General features: G+C 46.7%; 1 protein-coding gene and 1 long non-coding RNA gene across 26 annotated transcripts; one reads left to right on the top strand and one right to left on the bottom strand.

Moving 5' to 3' along the window:
- On the top strand, positions 1–4,747 carry LOC144332749 (uncharacterized). The gene is made up of 2 exons (XR_013400810.1): positions 1–387; positions 4,632–4,747. It is a non-coding gene; the product is annotated as an uncharacterized LOC144332749 (long non-coding RNA).
- ZNF384 (zinc finger protein 384) lies at positions 2,692–27,894 on the bottom strand. Of its 25 annotated transcripts, none has more exons than XM_077953400.1 (14): positions 27,768–27,894; positions 27,499–27,560; positions 26,835–26,980; positions 26,548–26,607; positions 15,912–15,982; positions 15,403–15,640; positions 15,120–15,167; positions 14,585–14,918; positions 13,627–13,719; positions 9,141–9,365; positions 8,280–8,462; positions 6,678–6,756; positions 4,959–5,117; positions 2,692–4,057 (listed from the first exon to the last, which is right to left on the bottom strand). In XM_077953400.1, exons 5-14 carry the CDS (start codon positions 15,975–15,977, stop codon positions 3,659–3,661), a joined length of 1,824 nt encoding a protein of 607 aa, XP_077809526.1. In that variant the 5' UTR covers positions 15,978–15,982; positions 26,548–26,607; positions 26,835–26,980; positions 27,499–27,560; positions 27,768–27,894; the 3' UTR covers positions 2,692–3,658. The 25 variants fall into 25 exon arrangements, with proteins under 25 accessions (XP_077809526.1, XP_028685039.1, XP_015006409.1 ...); XM_028829206.2 differs by having other exon boundaries at positions 26,826–26,980; XM_015150923.3 differs by lacking the exon at positions 26,835–26,980.
- Positions 27,895–27,996: the final 102 nt, after the last annotated feature.

The raw sequence follows: 27,996 nt of genomic DNA on the forward strand, positions 1-27,996 counted from the left end.
TCATGTTTTTGTTTTCCTTTTGTTTATATGTGATGTTAGCATCATAATTCTGAAGGGGTCGAGTGATGCAGCACTATCACTACAGGGCTAGTTGGCTAGCTAGTTGCCAGCCATCACTCTAGTTAGCTATGGTAGAGTGATTTCTATGGTTTCCATCAGAATGGAAAGCAGTCAAGGGTATGAGAGGCTGCCAACACACTAGGCAAATAGAACTCAAAGGCCATAACCTAATAGTGGTGTTAGTAAGATAGCATCTTAGAGATAGCTGCCACCCCTCACGCCTTTCATACCCTCACACATCCTTCATAAGAATTATCAATGTCTTATGTCAAGTTTTTTTTTTTTTTTTTTTTTGAGACGGAGTCTCGCTCTGTCGCCCAGGCTGGAGTGCAGTGGCCGGATCTCAGCTCACTGCAAGCTCCGCCTCCCGGGTTCACGCCATTCTCCTGCCTCAGCCTCCCGAGTAGCTGGGACTACAGGCGCCCACCACCTCGCCCGGCTAGTTTTTTGTATTTTTTTAGTAGAGACGGGGTTTCACCGTGTTAGCCAGGATGGTCTCGATCTCCCGACCTCGTGATCCCCCCGTCTCGGCCTCCCAAAGTGCTGGGATTACAGGCTTGAGCCACCGCGCCCGGCCTATGTCAAGTTTTTAATGAGACAGACTTTCAGCTATATAATTTCTACCAAATACATGAAGAGGAGGAACTTCCAACCCGGGGCGGAATGGAAGTTGCTTTGTTTTGCTTTGAGATGGCTGCAGGGATGTATTTGAAACATTATCTGGACAGTAATAGCAGGCTAGAGAAAGGGGTCAGGGGCTGTAGAGTGGTGGGGGTATCAGGGCTGAGAGGATCTGTAGTCCGTAAACCCCAGGTTTACTAGTGTGCAGGTAGTAAAATACAGCAATAGAATCCAGGAAATTTTGCTCTCATTATAAGAGTCATGCTTTTCGGTAAGTAATTTAATCTCTGTGCCTGTTTTACTATACAGTGAGAATACTACCTACCTCATAGGGTTGTTGCAATAAGTTTTAATACTGGTGAAGTTAGGGCCATTAGAGCCTTTTCAAGAGCTGTTGAGAGTGGGAGGAAAAGCAAGTAAATATCCAGGGAGCTAAGAAACACTGGCATATTTGGTCATATGTGATACATTCACTGGTATTACACAACATATTGATAGACCACCTTAGGTGCCCACACAGGATATCTAGCACTAAATTAAGTGTACTTTATTTATCCCAGCCCAACTAGGTAACAAGTACTATTGGCCAGCAGTCCCAGAGAACCACCAGTTCTCGGGATGTGGGAGCTTGGTCACAACTTTCACTTTTTCAGTGCTTAAAGCAAGGTTTTCTTCTCTTTTTTTTTTTTCCAGACAGAATCTCACTCTGTGGCCCGGCCTGGAGTGCAGTGGTGCGATCCCAGATCACTGCAACCTCTGCCTCCCAGGTTCAAGTGATTCTTCTGCCTCAGCCTGTAGCTGGGACTACAGGCGTGTGCCACCACACCTGGCTAATATTTGTATTTTTATTTTTTTGAGACAGTCTCACTCTGTCGCCCAGGCTGGAGTGCAGTGGCATGATCTTGGCTCACTGCAACCTCTGCCTCCTGGGTTCAAAAGATCCTCCTGCTTCAGCCTGAGTAGCTGAGATTGTAGATGCCCACCACTATGCCCAGATCATTTTTTTTGTATTTTTAGTAGAGATGGGGTTTCACCACAATGGCCAGGCTGATCTTGAACTCCTGACCTCAAGTGATCTGCCTGCCTCGGCCTCCCAAAATGCTGGGATTACAGGTGTGAGCCACCACACCCAGCCTTAAAGCAAGCTTCTTAATTCTCAAAAAAGGTATCTTGAGAGTTATCTAGTCCAATCCCTTCACTAACAGTTGAAGCAGCACCCTGGTCAACACTGGTTGATGGTAGGCAAAGAGCTTAAGTCCAGGTTTCATGATCACATTCTACTCCACAGTACTACAGCTCTCCTGCATAAACCAATCTTGCACCGCTTAACCGGTTATGATTTCCACAAGTCAATAAACATACATATGGATACGCTGCCAACTGCAAGCCCCTACTCCAGACTCAGGCAGGAGTGTGGATCCTTCCAAGAGGCTTCCATTTTTCTTTCATAGGGAGCTGAGCTGTTGGGTTAACACACAACCAAAGCCTTGCTCTCACCTATTTAGGAAATGCAATCCCCCATGACAGAATGTGTATGTAGAAGTCCTCATCAACCAGGATTCACTGGAGACGTCATGAAACTGTACCCTTCCACGACTGGAGAACTGCACACATGGGACATCATCACACAAGCACTCGTTCATCACACACACACTCTGCTATTAATCAGTTTATAAATACTATTCTTGGACACCTCCCCAAATGCCTTTTCCGCATGCTCGCTCACATCAGTAGCTCCACTGCCTCTGATCCTTTTACATGAATTTATTTCTATACAATGTTCTAAAAACACCCCTTGGTTTGTACATAAGGTTTTTTCTTTTTTTTTTCTTCATTTTTAGATTGCTTTATAACAACTGGTTTCCTGATTTTTTTTTTTAATTTCCTTTTCTCTGAAATCTGCCATGATTAAAAAAAAAAAAAAAAAAGACAAAAAAAAAATGCTGTGGCTGGAGGACAGGGGTGGAGGGAAAAAAAGGACAAAAATAAACAAAACATCAAATATGAAAATTCTCAGAGATAATGCATTTATAAACACAGAAATGGTTACAACAAAGATGGCCGTGATGAGTGGGTATAATATATTTATATATATATATTTATATATAAATCCGTGTCCGGCATCTGACCGTGGCACCTAGGGAGCTAAGTCCAGTCCTTGTGTTTGCCTTGAACTCTCCCTTCTCCGCAACACCCCGGTTTTGGAGTTTCACAGATAACACAAAGCCTCCCACAGCTCCTTGGGGGGTGGGTTGGGGAGACTGAGAATATAGGGTCTGTGTAGGCAGAGGAGAGAGGCTCCAAGGAAATCCCTAAAACCATAACCCACACTTCTAAGCCACCTGTGACCAACTTGGAAATTTCTGGCCCCTTGGGGACCACATCTCAGCCCTTGCCCCCTTCAAATAAAAGGAGGTCTGTCCCCTACCCCAAATCTTCTACCAGCAGTCAACAGGAAGTGAAGTGAGACGATGCAGGGGAAGAAATGGCTCTCAGGGACTGAGGCAACTGAGAAACCTCTGTTCTTTTGCAGGCAAGAATAGAACAAGAGGCTGGTTGCATTTGGGGCTCCCTTTTCTCTGTTACCTGGGAGGGCCAGCCTCTAGTCTTCTATCAACCCAAACTTTGAGGATAAGGAGGGTAAGGATAGGGTAAGTGACCACACTGGACAAGTTTCTATGAGGTCATAGCAAATCCTTCCCTTGAGCACCAACCCCCAATTTTAAAAGCTTTGCTTGGGAGGGGAGGCTGCTGGATGATACCATCAGCTCAGTATTCCTTTGCAATCAGGAGGGCTGATGTTCCTTTTGAAGAGTTCAGAAAAAGGATGGTATCCTGTGAAGGAAAGCTGTGCCTGAGGCCCAAGGAGATGGAGCCAAGGCCTGTGAAGAAGAGGACTTTTCCCACCAAGAGGAGTTGGAGAAAGAAGAAACCAGGACTACTTCTTCCTCTTCCCAGTGGGTGGCAGCACGGATCTCTAAGAGCTGGCCAGGTGCTCCACCTGGATGGTGCTGGTGGTGACAGTGAGGCAGATGTCCTTATGATGCTCCGCCGTCTTATAGGGGGTCAGGTCAAAGGAACACTGGGGTGGAGGGTTGGGGTTGCTGTCCCCACCACCCCCACCCTGGGGGGCTGCCCCAGGAGACTGGAAGTGTGGTGGTGGCTGTTGCTGCTGCTGCTGCTGTGATGCCTGGGAGGCCTGGGCCTGGGCCTGGGCCTGGGCCTGAGCCTGAGCCTGAGCCTGGGCTTGCGCTTGAGCTTGAGCCTGGGCCTGCGCCTGGGCCTGGGCCACTGCTGCCGCCGCCGCTGCTGCCTGCACTTGTTGCTGAAGATCAGGAGGGTTGTGTTTGCGCATATGTTTCATAAGGTATGTTTCCTGAGGGAGATGGTAAAAAGAAGTTGAGGGATGAAGAAGAAGGAAAAGAGATTACTTGTAACTAGCACCCTAGGCTCTGATTCTGCTAGAGTTAAGGTTTATACTGGTTTTCTGGAGCCAAGACTGAGCAAAACTCAAGTAAGACTTTCAGTGGCTCACTACTGAGAGAAAAAAGAGAGGGGAACCTTTAGAAGTCAGTGAACATTCAACTGGCAAAGGAATGAGCTGCTATTTTTTTCGAAGACCCCTGAATGAAACAACCTTACAACCTTTCCTGGAGTCTCATAGAAAATATCTAACTGGGCCAGGTGTGGTGGCTCATGCCTGTAATCCCAGCACTTTGGGAGGCCAAGGCAGGTGGATCACTTGAGGTCAGGAGTTTGAGACCAGCCTGGGCAACATGGTGAAACCCCGTTTCTACTAAAAATACAAAAATTTACTGGGCGAGGGGACATGCACCTGTAATCCCAGCTACTCAGGAGGCTGAGGCAGGAGAATCGCTTGAACCCAGGAGGTGGAGGTTGCAGTGAGCCGAGATCACACCACTGCACTCCAGCCTGAGTGACAAGGCGAGACTCTGTCTCAAAAAAAAAAAAAAAAAAAGAAAATACCTAACTGAAATCTTGCTCCCCTCAAAATTTCAAGTGGCTTTATTTTGCCTTATGTTTAAGTAAAATGAAGAATTACAGTTTATCAATCTCTATAGGATTAGGGGATCAGGCATCCCCTAAATTCCTCGGCTATGGGTCTAATTAATTTCTGAACACTTACTTGTTCTGCTAAGTTGGAGCTAGGGAGGCAGGGTATTCGCTGCAACAGATCTCTACCCAGAAAATGGGATGAAGTGGACTGTACTCTTAGAGGACTATCAGGAAGGAAAGAGAAGAAATGGAGCACTCACTGATGTGTATGCCCGACTGCAGATGGTGCAGGTGTACACCTTGGCATGCTTCACTGTGTGCGTAGACAGGTGCACCTCTAGTGAGGCTGCATCCGTGTACGCCCGATGACAGTTGTGGCACTTGAAGGGTTTATCTTTGTTGTGTTGCCGTCTGTGGGACTGAGAAAATTGGGAGAAACCAGAATGAATACATTGTCCTCTTCCCTCCTGCCCCCTTGACCTTGATGGAAAGCAAAAAGGTAGGTGTCAGGCCTCCCAGCTTCTCTCTCCATCTGAAGAAAGTAGAAATTGTTTCAAATGAAACTTGAGAAGCTACAGGCTAAGGGTGGAAGCATACCTCATGCAGCACATACCGGGATCCCAAGACAGCTTATGCCCGTCTCACCAGTCCAGTAGTTCTTAAAGTGAGGCACGGGGATCTTTAGGGAACACTAAGATCTTCGCAGGGGGCCCACAGGATCAAAACTCTTTTTTCTTTTTTTTTAGATGGAGTCTCACTTTGTCGTTCAGGTTGGAGTGCAGTGGTGCAATCTTGGTTCACTGCAACCTCTGCTTCCTGGGTTCAAGCGATTCTCCTGCCTCACCCTGCAAGTAGCTGGGACTACAGGCACATGCCACCATGCCCGGCTAATTTTTTTTTGTATTTTTAGTAGACACGAAGTTTCACCGTGTTGGCCAGGCTGGTCTCGAACTCCTGAGCTCAGGTGATCCGCCCGCCTCGGCCTCCCAAAGTGTTGAGATTGCAGGTGTGAGCCACTGCGCCCAGCCAAATCTTTTCAAAATAATAAGACAATGTTTGCCTTTGTCTCTCTTGAACCCGGGAAGTGGAAGCTGCAGTGAGCTGAGATCGTATCATTGCACTCCAGTCTAGGTAACAGAGCGAGCCTGTCTCAAACACACACACACACACACACACACACACACACACACACAAAATGAAAAACCTAACTGAAATCTTGCTTCCCTCAAAATTTCAAATGGCTTCACTTTGCCATATGTTTTACATGTAACCTTTACAGAGGTTACATGATGTGTGACAACACAATAGGCCAGATGCAGCAGATATGAGAATCTACTCATCTTCTAGCTTAGGACATTAAAGATCCCTGTGCCAGGTGCGATGACTCATGCCTGCAATCCCAGCACTTTGGGGAGGCTGAGGCGGGAGGATGGCCTCTGTCCAGGAGTTTGAGACCAACCTAGGCAAGACAGCAAGACCCCCATCTCTACAAAAATTAAAAAACCAGCCAGGTGTGGTGGTGCATGCCTATAATCCCAGCTACTTGGGAGGCTGAGGTGAAAGGATCACTTGAGACCGGGAGGCTGAGGCTGCAGTGGGCCGTGATCACACCACTGCACTCAGCCTGGGTGACAGAGCAAGGTCCTGTCCCCAAAATTAAAAATAGACACCTGCAAAAATGTATAATCATGCCATTCTTCTCACTCAGTTGTTTTTGGAGGGTCTTGGAATATGTTATTCATGTTAACACACAATGGGTTTTTGTTCTTTCTAAACAGATTACCATTATAAATATTTTTCAGGTTTTTCAGTTTTACAACCTCTATATAGATAGCTATTACCCACATAAACAAAAACTCTTTGGGTCCCTCGATAATTTTTGAGTGTAAAAGAGTCCTGAAAACATTTGAGATCCACTATACTATTCAAATGGCCCCAAGTCTCAGACTCAAGGTCTGTGTGGAGGGTGGAACATTTACCTGCAGATTGGAGAGTTGTGTGAAGGCTTTCTCACAGCCTGGGTGTGCACATTTGTATGGTCTATCACCAGTGTGGATTCTGCACAGGATGAGAAGAAAGGGAAAGAATGTCAGCAAGACCACTTAGGAACTGGCTCAACAAGTTTTCTCCAGGTCAATCCTGCTCTCCTAAGGAGGCACATCAGATGGGCCTCCAAGAGGCACCAGCTTTCCTCTCTGATGTGGATCAGGTACTAACGCTTTGCTTCTGGTCAATGCCTGCATCACTCAGCTCAAGCTGAGGCTCCTCTCTGCTGGGAGAGGAGAGACTGAGGACTTGGCACCCAAGGGACAGGCAGCCCACAATTTGGCATACAACTCAGCTCCTACAGTAACTGTCCTAACGAACATTCAAGAACATAAGATAAACACAATGGCAAGGAAAAAGAAAAGCCCAACGCGTCTTCCTTGGTCCCACCTTATAGCCAGAAACAGTCCCCTCAGCCTTGAGCATCACTTCCAGAGAATGTTATGGTATCAAAGAAAAGCAGAGTTACACTGATTGTCGAGAGTAGTAGTGATATGAATGGAAACTCATTAAAACTTCTAAGTGCTTTTTGCAGTCCAGCCCCCTAATGGCAGGAAATGCCTAGTTTAGTACCAATGTGACCTCTTTCCCCAACACCACGGGGCCCTCTGCTAAGATGAGCCAAGGACTTAAGGGTGCAGTGACACCCGCTCCTCATCAGCAACTTCAGAACCATCTCCATGACCAGATTCTTTTCTGGACCTCTGGTATAAAATCTCAACAACGTCACAGGACACGCCTCTTCTTTGTGAAGAAAGGCTGATTCCTCCCCTCCTCTTCTCAAAGCAAGATGCCTGATCACTTTGAGATCATCACATCCACAAAAAGCCGGGTGAGACGGTCTATGGCCTGTAAGTCTGGACTCCAACTTGAGATAGCACCGAAGGAGATCATCACTTCTTCTAGTTGGCAGGTTCACTTCTTCCTAGTCACTCCAGATTCACGGGATAAACACTGGGCGGGCATCTTTACAAAGCATGAGGTTTTTCATTTTCTGTTTGCTGATTTTCTCTGAACATTTAGTACGTGTTTTCTTTTGTTCTCTACTCTTGGCATCCCTCGGAGCCTTGCTTGTTGCTGTGGGTGTCACCAGGCTGGTGCCCAGCTAATGTCTGATTTTATCTTCTGTTCATAATTGGTGCCCTAAGGGCTAGAGGTACGGTCTTCTCCACTCAAATGACTCTGTTTTGGCATCAAGGGGCAAATCTTGCAAGACGGGTACATGAGTATTTTCAGGGAGGAAAATAAGAGAAAAGTTGTTTCCACTCCAGGTACGTGTCTGTCTCCCATGGACCAGTGAATATCATACAGTCACTGCAGCTCCCCGATGTAGCTCTTGCCCCAGAGAGGCTCTCTCTGTGTCCACTTGAATCTCCAGTGGTGTTTGGTCTTCCTTCTCCCAGATGCCAGCCAGGTCTCTCCTCCAGCCAGGTCTCTCCCCCGCCCCCCGCATGCGGGTTGTTGTGTGTGTCCGGGGCGGGGGTGGGGAGGGCATGCCAGCGGGGCGGGGTCAGTAGCCCGCCACTCTCCCTTACCGTGTGTGCTGCTGGAGGTGGGAGAGCTGGCGGAAGGCCTTCTGGCAGTAGGAACAGTTGTAGGGCTTGGCCCCCGAGTGGATACGGAGGTGCTGGGCCAGGTAGGAGGTGTTGGCGAAGGTCTTGGAGCAGTGCGGGCACTTGTGGGGCTTGATGGTCTCCGTGTGCATCTTGGAGTGGATCCTGCCGGAGAGGAGAGGAGGGAAGGGGGGAGGAGGAAGCAGTTCGACACCAGGGGCTCAGCTCTCTGCTGGGTGAAATGATGTTGCTTGACGGATGAGAGCACCCCCTTCCTCCCTCCTCCCAAAAGCACTCCAGCCTGGATAGGCAAATGAAGAGGACACCCAGATCTAGGTTGTTGCTGATCGTAAGTCGGTGGCTAGAATGGCAGTGAGATGATGAAGAGCTGCAACCCATGGCTCCTGGTAACCTTAAAGTAGTCAATCTCATCACCCTCCGCTTTTTCCTAAGGTTAACACACTCACCACAGATACCCTGCTTCCAAATAGTAATTTGAACAAAGACCAATACCGCCTGTTCCCCATGGACCTGAAGTTGAATGCACACCTTGGCTCTGAACTGAAGCATATAGTAAAAGCAGGCCTGCTCTGCAGAAGATTTCCAAACACAGACACAGAGAGAAACCACAAAAATTGTTCCAGACTTTGGAATTGGAGACCACAATTTTCAAGGCCCCCCAAAGAGCTAGGATATATAATTTCCACAGACAGTAATAGGAGGTTGAGGCTACCAATGGGCAAAGGTGAAAGGGAAAAAAAAATACATGTGGAGGAGTAGGTGCAGGTAACATGGCCTTAGGGTTCACGGCCAGGTGGTGGGGTAAACCAAGAGCAGCCTTACCGGGTGTGCTGCTGAAGGTGGGAGAGCTGGCGGAAGGATTTCTCACAGAAGTTACAACTGTAGGGCTTAGCCCCTGAGTGTATACGGATGTGCTGGGCCAGGTAGGAGCTGTTGGCGAAGGTCTTGGAGCAATGTGGGCACTTGTGGGGCTTGGTCTCGGTGTGTGACTTGGAGTGGATCTGCATCTCCGACTTGGAGTAGAATGTCAGTGAGCACATCCGGCACCTGAGCCAAGTGAGGGCAATGGTTAGAACCCTTCCCATCAAGAAGGTGTGGCTGAACCCTCCCCTCTATGTCCAAGAGAAGCCCACCTATCTGAGCTCTCTCCTACTCCAACCTGAGAGTAGGGCTCTATGTATTCATCTTCATGGCCTAAGCGTCTAACATGGTGCCCAGCACATTATAAATATTCAATGAATGTTTGCTGAATGACTGGACTGCCTCGATGTGCAAAAATGTATTTCAACCAGATAAAACAGAGTAACAGTATGAACTCCGGGCAGAAGCAAATTTTTTTTTTTTTTTTTTTTTTTGAGACGGAGTCTCGCTCTGTCGCGTAGGCTGGAGTGCAGTGGCCGGATCTCAGCTCACTGCAAGCTCTGCCTCCAGCATTTACATCATTCTCCTGCCTCAGCCTCCCGAGTAGCTGGGACTACAGGCGCCCGCCACCTCGCCCAGCTAGTTTTTTTGTACTTTTTAGTAGAGACGGGATTTCACCGTGTTCGCCAGGATGGTCTCGATCTCCTGACCTCGTGATCCGCCCGTCTCGGCCTCCCAAAGTGCTGGGATTACAGGCTTGAGCCACCGCACCCGGCATAGATGCAAATTTCAATGGGCCAGGAATATCAGTTAACTTGTTTTCCTTCTGCCTACAGCTTGATTTCAAACATTTAAGAATTCCTTTCTCTAATGTTCCTGTGTATGAAGTATATGACTCTGTATTCCTCAAGACCCCTAGATGATAATGAGGAACAACTAACTAGATCCTCTCTTGCCTCCACAGATAATTTTCTTCCCTCAGATTGTCCCCTACTTCCTTTTTGGCAGTGATTTCTAGAGGGATGGGGGTGAGGAAGTATCAGAATTATTTGGAGGGGCTTTTTCAAACCATGTATGTCTGCTCTCCACCCTCTTATCTAATGTTCCATCCATCATCTACCCACCCCTTGCCCATAGCCCCTTGACAATCAAGTGAAAACCACTCTTGCCCATCCTGGCTAAGACGGTGAAACCTTGTCTCTACTAAAAAATACAAAAAAACTAGCCGGGTGAGGTGGCGGGCGCCTGTAGTCCCAGCTACTCAGGAGGCTGAGGCAGGAGAATGGCGTGAACCCGGGAGGCGGAGCTTGCAGTGAGCTGAGATCCGGCCACAGCACTCCAGCCTGGGTGACAGAGCGAGACTCCGTCTCAAAAAAAAAAAAAAAAAAGAAAACCACTTTTGCAATGACCAAGGTAGCTGCTAGGGGAAGGTGCCATCCCTCAAGCATTTGGGAGAAAAGTGTTTACAGAACACCTATCTTCGAAGCTAAACCTCTCCTCTTCCCTAGCACACGCAGCCAGTGTCAGCACTCTGGGGTGACATCAGCAGCACCTGATCATACTTTCACTCATCCCAAGTTGGCAATCCTTTCCACTCTGGTATTGTCCACCAAATATCAAATAAGGAGGCCTCTGAGCAAGTTAAGCCACGACTATCCAAACTTGACTGAGTAAAAGCCATCTTTCATTTTCGTAAGCAATTCGCCAGTGTAAAATGGGAGCTAGTAGAAAAGGCAATGGCCTGGAAGCCAGGCAATTAGCACAAGTCCCTCTTCTTTGGGTTCCCCCCTAACTTTTCTTCTTAAGAGAGGCTTCAGGTGGTGTGGGGTGATGATTTCTGCACTTTTTTCACCTCAGGAGAATTTTTTAGTTACCAGATTATTGATCCCTGGCAGTTGTCTGAGATGCCCAATCATTGCAGGAGACGAGGAGGCTCTGTTTATAGGGAGCATAACCCAAAGGACACAAGCAATGGGAATCGGGATGCCTGGCTTCTACTCGGGGTTCAGTTACAAACTTGCTCATTAATACACCTCAATTTTCCGGTGTGTAAAATGGAGAACTAAACTTTTGCCCCCAGAAGGGCCAGCAAACACCTAGGACAGTCAAAGGTAAGCCAAGTATTCTCCAGTAATAAAACTGCACTCATCTCAAGCCTTAGTGCTGACGGACGAGCTCATGCTAGTAAATATTTCACTCAGACTGAGGTTAGAAGCTGGACACATTGTCACTTGAAGGGCAACTGTACTAAAGTTGCAAACTAATTTCCCTTGATGCTACAATTTCTCAGACAGGTAAAACATATTTATTTTAACCCAAATAAAATCTCATCAATTTGTGTGTGAGGGTGTTCAATAAACAATTCTGCCCTTAACATTAAGGTTAATTTTAAAAAATAATAATAATAACCCACTTAATCAAAGTTTCCAATAAGAGAACTTGCAAAACTTAAATTCATTTATAATGTGCTGGCAAGGGAATGAGCAATCTCAGAATACACTAGGTATAATAATGATGATGAGCACAATGATAATAGTTGCCATTTGTTGTTAGGCCTGACAGTGCCAGGCACTAGGTTAGGCACTTCAGACACACAGTTTCTACTCCTCACAACCTGGCAAGTCTTACCCATGTTTTACAGAAAGGAACACAAAGACTTAGAAAGTAATTTGCCAAAGGGCAGTTATTCACTACAAAGCCATGATGCCAGCCTACTTTAAGATTCCTAACACCAGAGGTATTCAAGCAGAGATTGGAATCATCTGCCAGGAAGGGACTGACCAAGGAGATCATTAAAATATTTCCAAGTTGAAAATCCTATGACGTCAAATAAGAGAGTCCTCTAATGCAAGATGCTGGGTGGTTGGAAAGAAATTCAATTTCGGAGAGTTGTGGCAGTCAGCAGAGGATAGAAAAGCCAGCATCCATATCACTGGGTGCATTCCTCCAGGGGCACCATTCACATCCAGCACAATGAGAACGGGCCCCTCGGAAGCATACAATGCAATGGCCTTGATTATAATGATTACAATGGCCACTGAATTATCATCCATGCTTCCTAAAATGCTCAAAACAATTTCAGATATTCTGACTTTGCCTCAAAACATTTCTACAAGGTAGATGAAGGCATGGTTGATCTTCCCATTTTATATATGGGAATGAAGAGTGACTTGCCCAGAGTAACAGAACCCAATTCCCCCAATACCCAGTCAAATGCTACTGACCACTGAAATGGATATGGCTGACCCACACATGCATCAAAACAGAAATTCATTGTGATTAAAAAGATTTCTTTTGCCGGGCACAATGGCTCACGCCTGTAATCCCAGTACTTTGGGAGGCCGAGGCAGGCAGATCACCTGAGGTCAGGAGTCTGAGACCAGCCTGGCCAACATGGTGAAACCCTGTTTCTACTAAAAATACAAAAGAATTAGCTGGGCATGGTGGCGACCCTGTAGTCCCAGCTACTTGGGAGGCTGAGGCACAAGAATCACTTGAACCCGGGTGGTGGAAGTTAGAGTGAGTTGAGATTGTGCCACGGCACTCCAGCCTGGGCGACAGAGTGAGACTCCGTCTCAAAAAAAAAAAAAATTATTTGGAACGTCAAGAGTTCTGAGTTTCTGAAGAAATTCTGTTTACCTAGGATACAATAAGTCTCCCTTCAATTTCAGAGTTCTTTGTAGTCACCTGGGTGGAGGGTCATTCAGGAATTTCAAAAATACTGAATGTGTGGAAAGTCCTATGAGGCTTTCTTCCAACTGTATATTCACATTTCTTTTAATGTACACAGTTTGGAAAGTCCAGAGATAGCTTTAATGTGGGTCCCAGTGGAGAAAGGGCAGAAAGAGAGGACCCTGGATCCATTAGAAGGGCTCTCTCTATAGGATGTTAAAGGATCCTTCCACTACTTCTACAAATTGTATATAGATGTATCTCCATGTCACAATGGCCTCACTTTAAACAAACACATAAGAATCCAGATTTCTATACGATAACTTAAAATGGATTTTAATTTTATGAACTGATATATAAAAGAATGCCTTTAAATGAATCAAACTTGTCAGGTACCTTTATAATATGATATGATGGAAACATTTTCCAGGAACACTTTTATTGTATAAAGTGGGGTACACCTGTAATAATAAAGCTGCAATGAACTTTTGGATTATGAGCTGGAATTCTGCAGTGCTCAATTCTGCATAGCAACACTCCTCTCATTTTCACTTATAAAGAGCGATTTAAACACTCTGTAGGCTACTCTCCACAGTAGAACTATACAACACAAATAAAAATAAATGCTAAGTAACTATTTCTTAACTTTCTTTTGAAGTTCCCAACATTTCAAATCTTATCTGATATATACTCCCAACAAATGGGAGGCATAAACAGAATTATCCCCATTTTACAGATGAGGAAACTGAGGCCCAGAGAGGGGAAAAGGACTTGCCCAGGGTCACACAGCAAATTCGTGGTGGAGCCGGGAACTGAATCCATGAGCCCAAGGCTCTGTCCATTTCCTGTGCCGCAGTTCCCTTCGCTCCTAAAATGGGAACAACATTGCCCATCTGGGTACACTAAGGAACTAAGGACAGACCCAGACTCCCAGCCATGCACATCTGCCCGTCTATATCAAAGCTGTGACAATAGTTATCCCACTCTATACAGTGCTACCAAACTCCCCAAACCCACTAGGGCATGTGACAGTTCTCAAAGGGATTAAAAGATGTTCAACTTTCAAAGGGCAGGGAGTTTACTTACGTAATTATTTTTATATAGTATCACATGCAAATATGCATATAATGCTTTTTGATAAAGGCAAACTTAGAGGAAGTGGAGAATCAAAATGACTTTCATAAATCAGAAAGCGAGCAAAGTCATTCTATAAGTATACACTCCAAAGGGGGAGGCATCCTATTCCTCCCGCCTTCTTATGAAAGCCCCTCCCATCATCCCAACCATGCAGGGTGAGGCAGGCTCAGTGTTCAAATATGACCCAGGAACTGGTGAATGGCACATAGGTTAGGTGCTTACCAGAAAAGATTCTTAGAAAAATAGGAATGGAATATGTAGAAAGCAAAAAGGAGCTACAGACAAGAGTCTTAAACCCAGCATAAAGCCGTATTACAAGAGAGAGATTCTACTTTGTTACTAAAGAGTAAGTCAGTGTTAACGACCCCCAAAACAAGGGTTAAAAAAAGGAAAGGGTGAAATGGGTCTCTGCATCCTAACAAGATGCTAGCAGCTCTGCCTCCTATCCTATGACGGGACACCTGACATGCAAGTGGCTCAGAGCTGGGAAGCTGTCAGAGTGTAGCACCTGACTGGGGCAGAACACAATGAGGGTACAGGGAGAATCACCAAGCTAGGCATCCTCGCCTCATCCTGCCCCTGGCTCTGAGTCTTACCTGTAGGTCTTGCCGTCTTTCTGATGGTCATCATCATCCTCAGGGGAGAGGACATAAGGGTCATTCATCTCAGGCAGCCCTGATTCCAGCATCCGCTTCTTCTTCCGGCCCCGGGGCGGCTTAGGAGCCACACTGCCACCTCCACCACCACCTCCACCTCCTTCCTCGGTTAGGGTCGATGCTACCTTCTTGGAGAGGTCAGGGACAACCTGCAGGGCTTGTGAGCCAGGGGGAAGAGCTGAGACAATCATGGGAGCCGAAATGGGGAAGGTCTGAGCTGATGATGCTGTGGTCACAAGAGAGCCTGAGGGGGACGTGATTACCAAACCCGGACCTAGGATTGGGAGAAAAAGGAGATGGCGTCACGTTGTTCAGTTCGGATCCTAACCCTATTTCATTTCCCCCACATCATTGTCTAATTAACCCCTCACCCCCCGCCAACCCAACCCAGAGTACATAGGAAACCCCAAACCCTGTAGAAAAATAATGGTCTCCTAACCCTTGTCCCCACCCCCCTGGTAACAGTGAGATTTACCCCTTGATTGACTCCCTTCTCTTCTCCACCTCTGAGAACAGGAGACTCCTTGATTCAGAGAAGGAAAGAATGTCACCTCCTCAAAGGCAGGGACCGCATCTTCTACTTCTTTGTATCCCCCACAATGCCTAGCACATTGCTAGGCACACAGTAGGCACTTAATAAAAATGTGATTGAGTAATCAAACACATATCCCACTCCCCATGTCCGTGGAGCCCCCCAGCCTGGGGTACTGATCATGGAGGATCAACACCTCAGATTGGAGAAGAGCAGAGTTGCTCACCAGCAGTCATCAGTCCTGTAGACGGCACAGGGACCACCGTGATATTCTGGGTAACGGATGCTTGGCTGTGTGGGGTCAGCTGGTCTGACTTGGACTCTGTGTCCATACTGATGCCCGAGGGCAGGGACACTGAGGCAGGCACTGTCAGCAAGGTGGGGTAGTGAGGTGGAGCCAGACCACAGCCCTTCTCTGGCAACAGCTGATCCTTCATCTTGTTGATGAACATTGTGTTCTCAATCTAAGAGAAAAGGAAGGGGAAGGGAGCACCCTCTTCAGACTGAGAGGTTGATTCTGCTTGCTCGTGAGCACATTTCAGTGTCTGTCCGCCTTAGGGATCAAGGATGAGTACTTCATACCTTTGGCCTTCTAGAGAGAAGCCAAGGCAGAAACACTAGATAATGCTCAGCGGTGTGGGACGAAGGAAAACAGCACGTGGTGGACCTTCAGTCTCCACAGTAACAGAACTTGCTACTGAGAGTTGGGGAGAGCAAGAAAGCAACACCACTTACCTGACCTGAGACTGTGGGGATAGAAGGCCAGAAGTATGGGTTAGAATTGAAGTGAGATTCTTCCATTCTACCTGAAGAAAAAATGAGAGAACACATCACATTCCGGAATTACTCTGAACAAGCTAAGCAATGGAGAAGGGGAACTGAAAGGTTCCTGGTCTCCTCTGGCACCTGATCACATGGTTGGGGACTGGCAGTCAAAACCTTAGTGTCTAGCACATTAGTCCCTTGGTCAGAGCCACTTGTCACTGTATCCCCATCCAACAGAGGCTATCCTACTTAATGACTGTGAAAGAACTTATACGTATCGCATTTACTCACACAATGTTATTCATGCCCCCTGAAGAAAAACTGGTATTACTTTCCTTTGCCGGCAAAAAGAAACTGAGGTCATGAGAGGGGAGATGATGTACCCAAGGTCACAGAAAACAAATCACTGACTCACTTGAAAACGGCCAGGTACTAGTACCTATCATTATTCCTTTCTCTTATTCTTCAAAACTATACTCCTTAAAATAAAAATTTTATGTTTTATTTTTTCTGTTTTTGAGACAGGGTCTTACTGTCACCTAGGCTACACTGTAGGGGCACAATCATAGCTCACTCCAGCCTCAATCTCCCGGGCTCAGCCTCCTAGGGAGCTGGGACTACAGGCCGTGTAACACTATGCCTGACTAATTTCTTTTCTTTCTTTTTTTTTTTAAAAGTAGTGACAGGGTTTTTCCATGTTGCCCAGGCTGGTCTTGAACTCCTAGGCTCAAGGGATCAGCCCACCTTGGCCTCCCAAAGTGCTGGGATTACAGGCATGAACCACTGTGCCCAGCCAATAAAAATTTCAAGAGTTCCGGCCAGGCACGGTGGCTCACGCCTGTAATCCCAGTACTCTGGGAGGCTGAGGCAAGCAGATCATGAGGTCAGAAGATTGAGACCATCCTGGCTAACACGGTAAAACCCCGTCTCTACTAAAAATACAAAAAATTAGCCAGGCGTGGTGGTGGGTGCCTGTAGTCCCAGCTACTCAGGAGGCTGAGGCAGGAGAATAGTGTGAACCCGGGAGGCGGAGCTTGCAGTGAGCCGAGATCGCACCACTGCACTCCAGCCTGGGTGACTGAGTAAGACTCCGACTCAAAAAAAAAAAAAATTTTTTTCAAGAGTTCCAACCCATATGTCTACAGTTCTATGTGGTTTGAAAAGGTTCCAGGCCAGAACATAAAACGACTAAGAAAATTAAAAGATGAAGACTGGGTGTGGTGGCTCACACCTGTAATCCCAGCACTCTGGGAGGCTGAGGTAGGTGGATCATTTGATGTCAGGAGTTTGAGACCAGGTTGACCAACCTGGTGAAACCCCATTTCTACTAAAAATAAAAAATTAGCTGGGTGTGGTGGTGCATGCCTATGATCCCAGTTATTTGGGGAGGCTGAGGCAGGAGAATCACTTGAACTGGGAGGCGGAGGTTTCAGTGAGCTGAGATCATGCCACTGCACTCCAGCCTGGGGAACAAGAGCGAAACCCCATTTAAAAAAAAAAAAAATCAGAATCAAAGCATATTTAAGGCCGGGCGCGGTGGCTCAAGCCTGTAATCCCAGCACTTTGGGAGGCCGAGGCGGGCGGATCACAAGGTCAGGAGATCGAGACCACAGTGAAACCCCGTCTCTACTAAAAATACAAAAAATTAGCCGGGCGCGGTGGCGGGCGCCTGTAGTCCCAGCTACTCAGGAGGCTGAGGCAGGAGAATGGCGGGAACCCGGGAGGCGGAGCTTGCAGTGAGCCGAGATCGCGCCACTGCACTCCAGCCTGGGCAACAGCGTGAGACTCCGTCTCAAAAAAAAAAAAAAAAAAAAAAAAAAAATCAGAATCAAAGCATATTTTGAGTACCACCTACTATCAAGATCACACCCCACCAATCCCACCAAGGTCTAAGAACATCCATGGTGCGCCACTGGGTACCACACATGCAGTGCTGAGCAGTGAGAATCAAGGAATTACTAGTTTTAAAAGTGTTCTGGCACTAGCAGTATCCCAGGTTTCCAAAACGTTTCAGAATAGGCATAATAGTGGGCCTGTTTTGTAAATATAGTGTATATTTTGGTCAAAACTCACCAAACTACACAGTTAAAAGCTTTGTGTTTTATTGTATGTAAATTATATATACATAAAATATAAAACATATAAATCTCACTAATATTCTTCAGTTTACTAACCTCAATTCCTAATGTGAAACTGAAGTTCTAGGAGTGAATTGGGTTAAATATTTTAACAAAGACACATTTCAAAAATTAATTTTGTGTTTTGTGTTTTTTATATTTAAATTTGACTATACTTGAATAGACATTCTATTGGCTTTGTATTTTTTTCACCCTTCACTCTTCTCAAGTCAAAATATTTTTAGTAACACTCACTACACCATATAGCAAGAGTGCTAGACTCCTGCTTTATATTTCTCAAAAACTATGCTTCCGGCCGGGCGCGGTGACTAACGCCTGTAATCCTAGCATTTTGGGAGGCCAAGGCAGGCTGATTCCCCTGAGGTCAGGAGTTCAAGACCAGCCTGGCCAACATGGTGAAACCCCATCTCTACTAAAAGTACAAAAAATTAGCCAGGCATGGTGGCGGGTGCCTGTAATCCCAGCTACTTGGGAGGCTAAGGCAAGAGAATTGCTTGAACCCAGGAGGCAGAGGTTGCAGTGAGCCAAGACTACGCCACTGCCTGGGCAACAAGAGTGAAACACCATCTCAAAAAAAAAAAAAAAAAAAAGGAAAAGAAACCTTTGTGAGAAATAAACAGCAAGAAAAGTAATCCCTCAGAATCATGCCAACAAGCAACAGATGGGTACAGAACACAGGCATCCCACCACCCAGTTTCACAGTCTGATCACTTCTCCTACCAAGGTTTAACTGGCAGTATGTTGGTCAAGAGTAGCTTCCCAAAATCCTGAACCAGCAAAGACAGAGCCCCACAAAAAGCAAAGAAGAGAGTGTGAGACTGATGAAACGGAGAAATGAGGAACAGCAACAAAAAATAAACAGTATTACCAGGCTGCTACTCTGAGCAAAGCACAACTAAGGTGCAGGTGGGGAAGACCCGTGCCAGGCAAGTTAGACCCACTGAGGATACACTGGAGGCAGACACTAGAGATACTGAGAGCTAAAGGGAAGGCTGGCACAGAAACTCAGTTTTAAATACTAAGGAAACAGGGAAGGATCTTCAACAAAGGCGCTGAAACTGAAAATCACTCTAACTTAACTCTGTTCCTTATTCTTTTATAGAAAACATCACTTTTTTTGTTCTATTAAACACCCTCAATTTTCATAAAATCTATAAAGGAAAAAACTGAATTTCAGCCTTTTTAAAAAGTAGCAAGGGTGTAATGTACCAAATCTGTGACTACAACAGTTTCACATAAATAGGCTCACTATTAATAAGGACCAAAGATCAAGTATACATCAATTCTGTTTTCTGAGTTATAAAACACAATAAAATTAATCAGTCTCTGATACAGGTACTAACTTGGCCCTTCCAGCCATAGCTTTATAAAGGGGTTTTATAGCTGGGTGTGGTGGCTCATGCTTGTAATCCCAACACTTTGGGAGGCCTAGGCAGGAGGATCACTTGAGGTCTGGAGTTTGAGACCAGCGTGAGCAATATATTTGAGACCGTGTCTCTAAAAAAAAATTGAAAAAAAAAAAAAAAAAAAATGGATGTGGTCGTGTATACCCATAATCCTAGGTATTTAGAAGGCTGAGGTGGGAAAACTGCTTGAGCCCAGGAGTTCAAGACTGCAGTGAGCTATGAACACACTACCGTACTCCAACCTGGGTAATAGAGCAACACCCCATCTCTTAAAAAACATGCAAGCTGGCTGGGCACGGTGGCTCAAGCCTGTAATCCCAGCACTTCGGGAGGCCGAGACATGCGGATCACAAGGTCAGGAGATCGAGACCATCCAGGCTAACACGGTGAAACCCCGTCTCTACTAAAAAATACAAAAAACTAGTCGGGCGTGGTGGCGATCGCCTGTAGTCTCAGCTACTCGGGAGGCTGAGGCAAGAGAATGGTGTAAACCCGGGAGGCGGAGCTTGCAGTGAGCTGAGATCTGGCCACTGCACTCCAGCCTGGGCAACAGAGTGAGACTCTGTCTCAAAAAAAAAAAAAAACATGCAAGTTGCGGTGGCTCACATCTGTAATCCCAGCACTTTGGGAGGCTGAGGTGGACAGATTGCTTGAGTCCACCCGCATGGGCAACATGGTGAAACCCTATCTCTACAAAAAATACAAACATTAGCCAGGCATGGTGGCGGGTGCATGTAATCCCAGCTACTTGGGAGGCTAAGGCAGGAGAATCATTTAAGCCCGAGAAGCAGAGGCTGCAGTCAGCAGAGATTGAGCCACTGCACTCCAGCCTGGGAAACAGAGAGAAACCTTGTCTCAAAAACAAACAAACAAACAACAAAACAAAGCAAAGATGGGGGTCTCAGGTTATCTTCAGCCAACAGAATCAAGATAACAATCAGATCACAGTTTAAGAGAATCCAATCTTGCCAAACTTTTTGGGAAGCAGCAATCACATCTTTTACATCTGTATCTTATAAACATCCCCAACATATGACTTTATCACCCAAGACACAATTACATATTTAATGAATTGAACAACAGTAGACTACATACATATAGATTTTGCAGACAATGCTAGGGGTTCAAGTCTTATCCACAATCCATGTCTAACCTTCTAGTGGAGGGAAATGAAACAGACAAGAACTAAGAGTGGTGATAAATGGTGGGAATGAAGCAGAGAATTAGGATGGAGAGAATGGGTGCGGTGGCTCATGCCTGTAATTCCAGCACTTTGGGAGGTCGAGGCGGGTGGATCACTTGAGGTCAGGACTTTGAGACCAGCCTGGCCAACATGATGAAACCCCATCTCTACTAAAAATACAAAAATTAGCCAGGCATGGTGGCACACGTCTGTAATCCCAGCTACTCAGGAGGCTGAGGCAGGAGACTTGCTTGAACCTGGGAGGTGGAGGCTGCAGCAAGCTGAAATCTCACCACTGCACTATAGCCTGGGCAACAGAGCAAGACTCTGTCTCAAAAAAAAAAAAAAAAAAAGATCAAAAATAATAATTAAGAGGGAGAGTAAAAGAAACAAAGGGCCAATGTATAATTTTCCCCAGAGAATCAAGGAAGTTGGCTGGGTGTGGTGGCTCGTGCCTGTAATACTAACACTTCGGGAGGGCAGGGTGGGTGGGTCACTTGAGCTCAGGAGTTCAAGACTAGCCTGGCCAACATGGCAAAACCCCATCTCTAATAAAAATACAAAAATTAGCAAGGTGTGGTGGCAGGCACCTGTAGTCCCAGCTACTTGGGAGGCTGAGGCAGGAGAATCACCTGAGTGCAGTAAGTTGCGATTGCACGACCACAGTCCAGCCTGGATGACAGATCAAGAACCTGTCTCAAAGGGAAAAAAAAAAAAGAACGAAGGAAGTAAATGCACTATGGATGTGAAAACATAGGAAGGAGGAGGCTCAGCACGGTTACTCATGCCTGTAATCCCAGCACTTCGGGAGGCCAAGGTGGGTGGATCACGAGGTCAGGAGTTCAAGACCAGTCTGGCCAATATGGTGAAACCTTGTCTCTACTGAAAGTACAAATATCAGCCAGGCATGGTGGCAGACGCCTGTAGTCCCAGCTACTCAAGAGGCTGAGACGGGAGAATAGCTTGAACCTGGGAGGTGGAGGTTGCAGTGAGCCAAGATCGCACCACTGCACTCCAGCCTGGGCAACAGAACAAGACTCTGCCTCAAAAAAAAAAAAAAAAAAAAAAAGTGGTGGACAATATCACCACTATCATTATCATTAAAACTTATTAAGCACTTATTGTGTTCAAGGCAGCGTTCTAAGCACTTTACAACTATTACATCATTTAGTCCCTGCAACAATGAGGTAGGTACTGTAATTCCCATTTGAAATGAGGAAACTGGAGGCACAGAGTCCAACAGTAAATAGCAAAGCAGGAATGTGAATCCAGGCACCAAAGAGCAAGTTAAGGAAAGGGGTTCTACAAGGAACCAAAACCATACAACTGTAGTACACACTTTCTGATGTTATGGCTTGATTCAGGAAATAAAATTTAGAATATTTCTAGGAATGAACTATGTATTTTCCAGCTAGTTCTCAAAAAATGTTTTCAAAATTGAAGTTTCTGATAACAGCAAAATGACATGCGGTTCAAGGTCATATTCCCTATTCTGTGAAACCTGCCTTAGCTACCAAGATAACTTATTTTAAGATGACAGAGCCTGAATGAAGAGGCCAGACGTCACAAAGGAAAATAAACAAAAAGCCCCTCCACTTCCTTGGATACCTAGTTGATTGCTCTGCTTTGGTTCTTAACAGAACCACAGTTGGTCCAAGGACAAGACAAGACACTACATATGCGCTACGGGCTTCTGAGAAATAGGTCAGTCCAAAAGGGGGACCACAGAGAGTACTGCTCATCCAACTAGAAGCCACCTTTACCAGCAAAATGACACCTGAGAAATGCCATGCCACGGTGCCACTGATGAGGCTAACTTAATCATCTGTGTACTCCTGAAATGAGATCAATGGAGAGCTAAGAATCAAAACTATTGCCAGAATACAAGGTAAATGGCGCCCACTAGAGTTGTGTAACAGGGCGCTCTGGTGCCAGACCTGCTTACTGTCTGTTTTACCACTTTATCTTTTGTGGAGGAAATTTCTCCAATCCATCCCAACATCCAAGCAGGCACATATCAACATTCTTATCACCCAAAGAAGCCCCCTGATGTTACACAGAAAACTCACGTCTACACAGAGAGTGCCGGTTTTCATGATTATGCCAATATATTTAAAGAAAGCACTTTGGGAGGCCAAAGTAGGAGGATCACTTGAGCCCAGGAATTCAAGAACAGTCTGGGCAAAATAGGGAGACCTTGTATCTACAAAAAATCAAACGTCTCTACAAAAAATTTAAAAAGCAGCTGGGCATGGTGGCTCACGCCTGTAATCCCAGCTACTTGGGAGGCTGAGGCAGGAGGATAGCTTGAGCCCAGGAGGTCGAGGCTGCAGTGAGCCATTATCACGCATTGCACTCCCGTCTGGCCAACAGAGTGAGACCCTGTCTCAAAAAAAAAAAGGGCTGGGCGCGGTGGCTCAAGCCTGTAATCCCAGCACTTTGGGAGGCCGAGACGGGTAGATCACAAGGTCAGGAGATCGAGACCATCCTGGCTAACACAGTGAAACCCCGTCTCTACTAAAAAACACAAAAAACTAGCCGGGCGAGGTGGCGGGCGCCTGTAATCCCAGCTACTACTCGGAGGCTGAGGCAGGAGAATGGTGTAAACCTGGGAGGCGGAGCTTGCAGTGAGCTGAGATCTGGCCACTGCAATCCAGCCTGGGCGACAGAGCGAGACTCCGTCTCAAAAAAAAAAAAAAAAAAAAAAAAAAAGAAAAAGAGAATAAAAAGAAAAAACAAAAGAGAAGGAAAGATATAACTGGTAGAAAGAAAAATGCTGGCAGGTTGAAAATCTGGGTTCTCATATCAACTTTACTATTGCACCAAGCCTCAACTGTTCTGTTAATAAGAAGGGACATTTACTGCTGGGCGAGGTGGCTCATGCCTGTAATCCTAGCACTTTGGGAGGCCAAGGCGGGTGGATTGCCTGAGCTTAGGAGTTCAAGACCAGCCTGGGCAACACGGTGAAATCCTGTCCTACTAAAATACAAAAAATTAGCCGGGCGTGGTGGCGTGTGCCTGTAATCCCAGCTACTCAGGAGGCTGAGACAGGAAAATCGCCTGAACCTGGGAGGAGGAGGGGTTGCAGTGAGCAGAGATCACACCATTGCACTGCAGCCTGGGCAACAAAGCGAGACTCAGTCTCAAAAAAAAAAAAAAAAAAGGCCGGGCCTGGTGGCTCATGCCTGTAATCCCAGCACCCCAGCACTTTGGGAGGTTGAGGTAGGCAGATCACGAGGTCAGGAGATCGAGACCATCCTGGCTAACACTGTGAAACCCCGTCTCTACTAAAAATATAAAAAATTAGCCAGGTGAGGTGGCGGGCGCCTGTAGTCCCAGCTACTCGGGAGGCTGAGGCAGGAGAATGGCGTGAACCTGGGAGGTGGAGTTTGCAGTGAACTGAGATCCGGCCACTGCACTCCAGCCTGGGTGACGGAGCGAGACTCCGTCTCAAAAAAAAAAAGAAGGGAGGTTTACTATAAGTTGGAGGATAATTTTCTCTTCAGAGACACAAGAACTGCATATTCCTTCTCCAATCTCAAAAGAAATCTCAGAAACCCTCAGGAGACACAGAAGAGAGACATTATCAAGTATTAATAACAGTCATGAAACACAGAGACTTGAACTCTCAGACCAGAGCTTTGTCTGTCTGATCACATCCTTCCATAATGCTACCAACCAGCCAGGGATAAAGATGACACGGCTTCCAGCAGGTGTTTTTGGCAGATACGGAGAAGACCACCATCTCTTTCCCAGAACCCACTAATTGTTTTTTACTGTTGTTTTTTCAAATAAAGCATGATTTCCTTTTCCCAAGAAAATAGCATTCCCTTAACACAACCAACTCTTAGAAAATCATGAAATACATTCATCAACTTCAGTAGCTAGAGAATGGCCTTGGGAATCAAGACTTGTGAATTCATTTTTTTTTTTTTTTGAGACGGAGTTTCACTTTGTTGCCCAGGCTGGAGTGTGCAGTGGCACAATCTCAGCTCACTGCAACCTCCACCTCCTAGGTTCAAGCGATTCTCCTGCCTCAGTCTCCCAAGTAGCTGGGATTACAGGCGCTTGCCAACACACCTGGCTAATTTTTGTATTTCTAGTAGAGATGGCATTTTGCCACGTTGGCCAGGCTGGTCTCGAACTCCTGACCTCAGGTGACTCAGTCTCCTCAGCCTCCCAAAGTGCTGGGATTACAGGCATAAGCCACTGTGACCGGCCAAGACTTGTGAATTCTAATTCTAGGTCCTATATCAGTGGATGACTCTTAACTATTTAAGTGGAAGAATTAACCATTTCACGAGGTTTCTATTAGGATGGAGAATGGAAGAGGATGAGGCCTTTATAAGTAAGTTTGTAAGGCATATGGTGATGGGATAAAGGCAGCACAAAAAAGAGAAAGAATTAAATACCCCAAGTGCTTCTGAAAGGAAGAGTTACAGAAATACTTTCACAAGATGAGGACTATTAGCGCCAATTAGTGAAAATTATATGAGGACTACATAATTACAAAGGATCTACCCAAAAGTAACAAATCTATAGCCTCCAGTTTAGTAATCATCTACAAGTAACATCAACAAGAAAAAGATGGAAAAAAAATGAACTTGAATTCAACTACAGAAAGAACTTAGACACTATTGAGAAACCATTCCAAAACCATACAACTGCAAAAAGTTACCTTAACAAGACTTGAAATGAAGAAACACAGAGAAAGTTTTTTTTTTTTTCTTTTTTCCTCAATAAGGAAACAAAATCTCTTTCTCTCAGGTTCTAAAGACATTCAAGAAGGGCCATCCCAGTAGGATGTGTGAGGCTTTCCTGCTACGATCCATAAACTCTTCCAAGTACAAGTAACTCAGAACAAGTGCACCCCAATGTTACTGGGAAACACCATCACACCATGCACAGACTAAACAGGACTGCTACCACCACACAGCTGGCAACCTGGGCCAACAGCTTCTACCCTGGGCACCACTGGACCACTATACCCTGCATTCCGTGGGAGGAACAGCACTGTGGTTCTCCTTGCCCTGTCTGTTCCACTATAAATGATGGATCTGGGGAATGTGAGGTCACAATAAATAAGCCTGGAGAAGAAGAGATATGTACCCAATATTTAATCAACAACTTGGCTCAGAAACCCACAGGGCATTTTATCAATCAACCTGGAACTGGTTTTTAAAAGATACCTCTGGGATCATAAGCTCCGAACTCAAACTCTTTAGGTTGACTCACTGCCATTTTCAGGTCACCCAAAACTCTTCCAGACCTACTTCTAGAGTCTACTCCATACAGTTTTATCCACTTCACTCCAAACTACCCATGAAGCAATTTTTTTGTTTTCTTGTTTTGTTTTTTTTTCCCCTGAAAATTTCATCTTGCCACACCAAACTCAAATAATCCTGTGTCACAGATTCTAATCACTCCACAGACCCACTTCTAACACTCCACTGGAGTATTAGTGATAGGAACTCCATTCTAAACTCTGCCCTGCTTGTTCCAGATACAGGAAAGCAATTCCATAAGGACTATATTGGCACTTAGGGTCTTTGTGTCCCAAAGCAGAATAAAAATCTCTCCTTTGGACACAAGGGAACACTATTCAGTGGCTTCACCTGAGCATTTCACATTTCATTCCTGATGAGCATTAGAGGGAATGGAAAGTGATACGATACAGTACCAACTTTTTACACAAAAACTTCCTGGGGACCCTCAAGAGATAATAGAAGCTGATTTTTCTCCCACAACAAACCTCAGCATTACAATTGCTATTACTTTAAGTATTCCATCACATTGTGAAACACACACACACGCCCCATTTGGTTGTGACCCCTTCTCCCCCAAAACCAGAAAAGCCATTAACCCAAAAATTATCTTACCCTCTCTCTCTCTTCCTCCTGCCGTCTTATTCCTTCTCCTTTCCAGGGCTCCTGAACTTTCTGTAAACAAATTGTCTAGGTTACAGGGGCCAGGCAGGGTGCAGCCAACACAGAACTGTGGAGAACCTCAGGAATTATTTGTCAGCAGTCAGTCTGGAAGGCAGGCAGACCCCCCAACCAGCAATCCAAAGATGGGTGGATATAATAACAGGAGCGTAGTGCAACCCTCTATGTGGATACGAGGGAAATAAATCCAATTCCCAGAAACTAAGACGAACTCTTATCACCAGCGTGTGGATTCCACTCCTAGGCTCAGAGACTGGTCCTCGTTCGTTCCCAGGCCACAGGTAACCAGGGGTCAGAGAACAGAAGAGATGGAGGAGGAGGAGGGTCTCTACCCCAGAGGAGTGGCTTCAGAAGGCAAAGCTGAGGGCTGGGGGATGCACAAGCCCTTGTGTCAGGCACAGTGCCAGTTCAGGCCCAGTCACTTCCTCTAGCCTTCCCCCCACTTCTTCGAGGACTTCGCCCCCTGCCTACCCAAGGCCTTGTGCCAAGAAGTACCTCCCACAGCCTGCACCGTGGTCTATCTACTGGAGACCCCAGCTGTACCCCCAAAACCTTCGCTCCCCTGAGACAGTTCCTGGGAGCCTTCTCCTGATGTCGTCCCCTACCCCTTTCTCAAAGACCCTTCCTTGGGACGTCCCTCCTTCCCCTCCAGGGAGCTGAACTCTGCCACCCACCAGACAGGCACCCGCCCCCTAAACCCCCCCATTCCTCCCCATCGCCCGCTCCTCCACAACCACTTCCGGTTCCGGGACGGACACCCACCCCCCCCACCCCACACACACAGAGTCACATCGTGGACCCCCCCTTCCCCGCCCGCCCAGGGAAAAGGGGAGGGGGAGGAGCAGGGAGCTTGGCGCGCGCCGGCTGCAGCGGCGCGAGACTCACCCGGCGGCGACGGCTGCGGCGGCGCCAGAGCCTGAGCCAGAGCGCGGGAGGGGCGGCGTTTGCTGGGAAAGGAGGGAGCCGAGTGGGGTGGGAGGACCAGGAGGGGGCGAGGGAGGGGAGAAAGCGCGAGGCGCAGCGCGCGGGCACGCACTTCTGGCGCGAGACAGACCCACACACTCACACGCAGGGAACGCGCGCGAGACACCCGCAGGGCGGGGGCGCGAGGCAGTGGGTGGCCCCCCGCCCCGCCGCCCTCCCCTTGCACTCACCCGGAAGTGGTGCTGCAGCTCGTGCTCCCGCGAACCCCAATTCCTCCACGCCCCCCTCCCTCCCTCCCCCCAACAGGCTCAGAGAAGAGCTCTGCGGAGAGAAGGCGGGAGCGCCGGAAACGAAAAGGGGGGAGGGAGGGAAATAGCAATGTAGGGGGGGCGCTAATGGAGAAAGAGGGGCGTGCAAAAGCCGAGTCACTTCCGGGAGTGGCTGGAACACATCCGGCGC

Source organism: Macaca mulatta, chromosome 11 (assembly GCF_049350105.2).
Source record: "Macaca mulatta isolate MMU2019108-1 chromosome 11, T2T-MMU8v2.0, whole genome shotgun sequence".
NCBI classification, from domain to species: Eukaryota; Metazoa; Chordata; class Mammalia; order Primates; family Cercopithecidae; genus Macaca; species Macaca mulatta.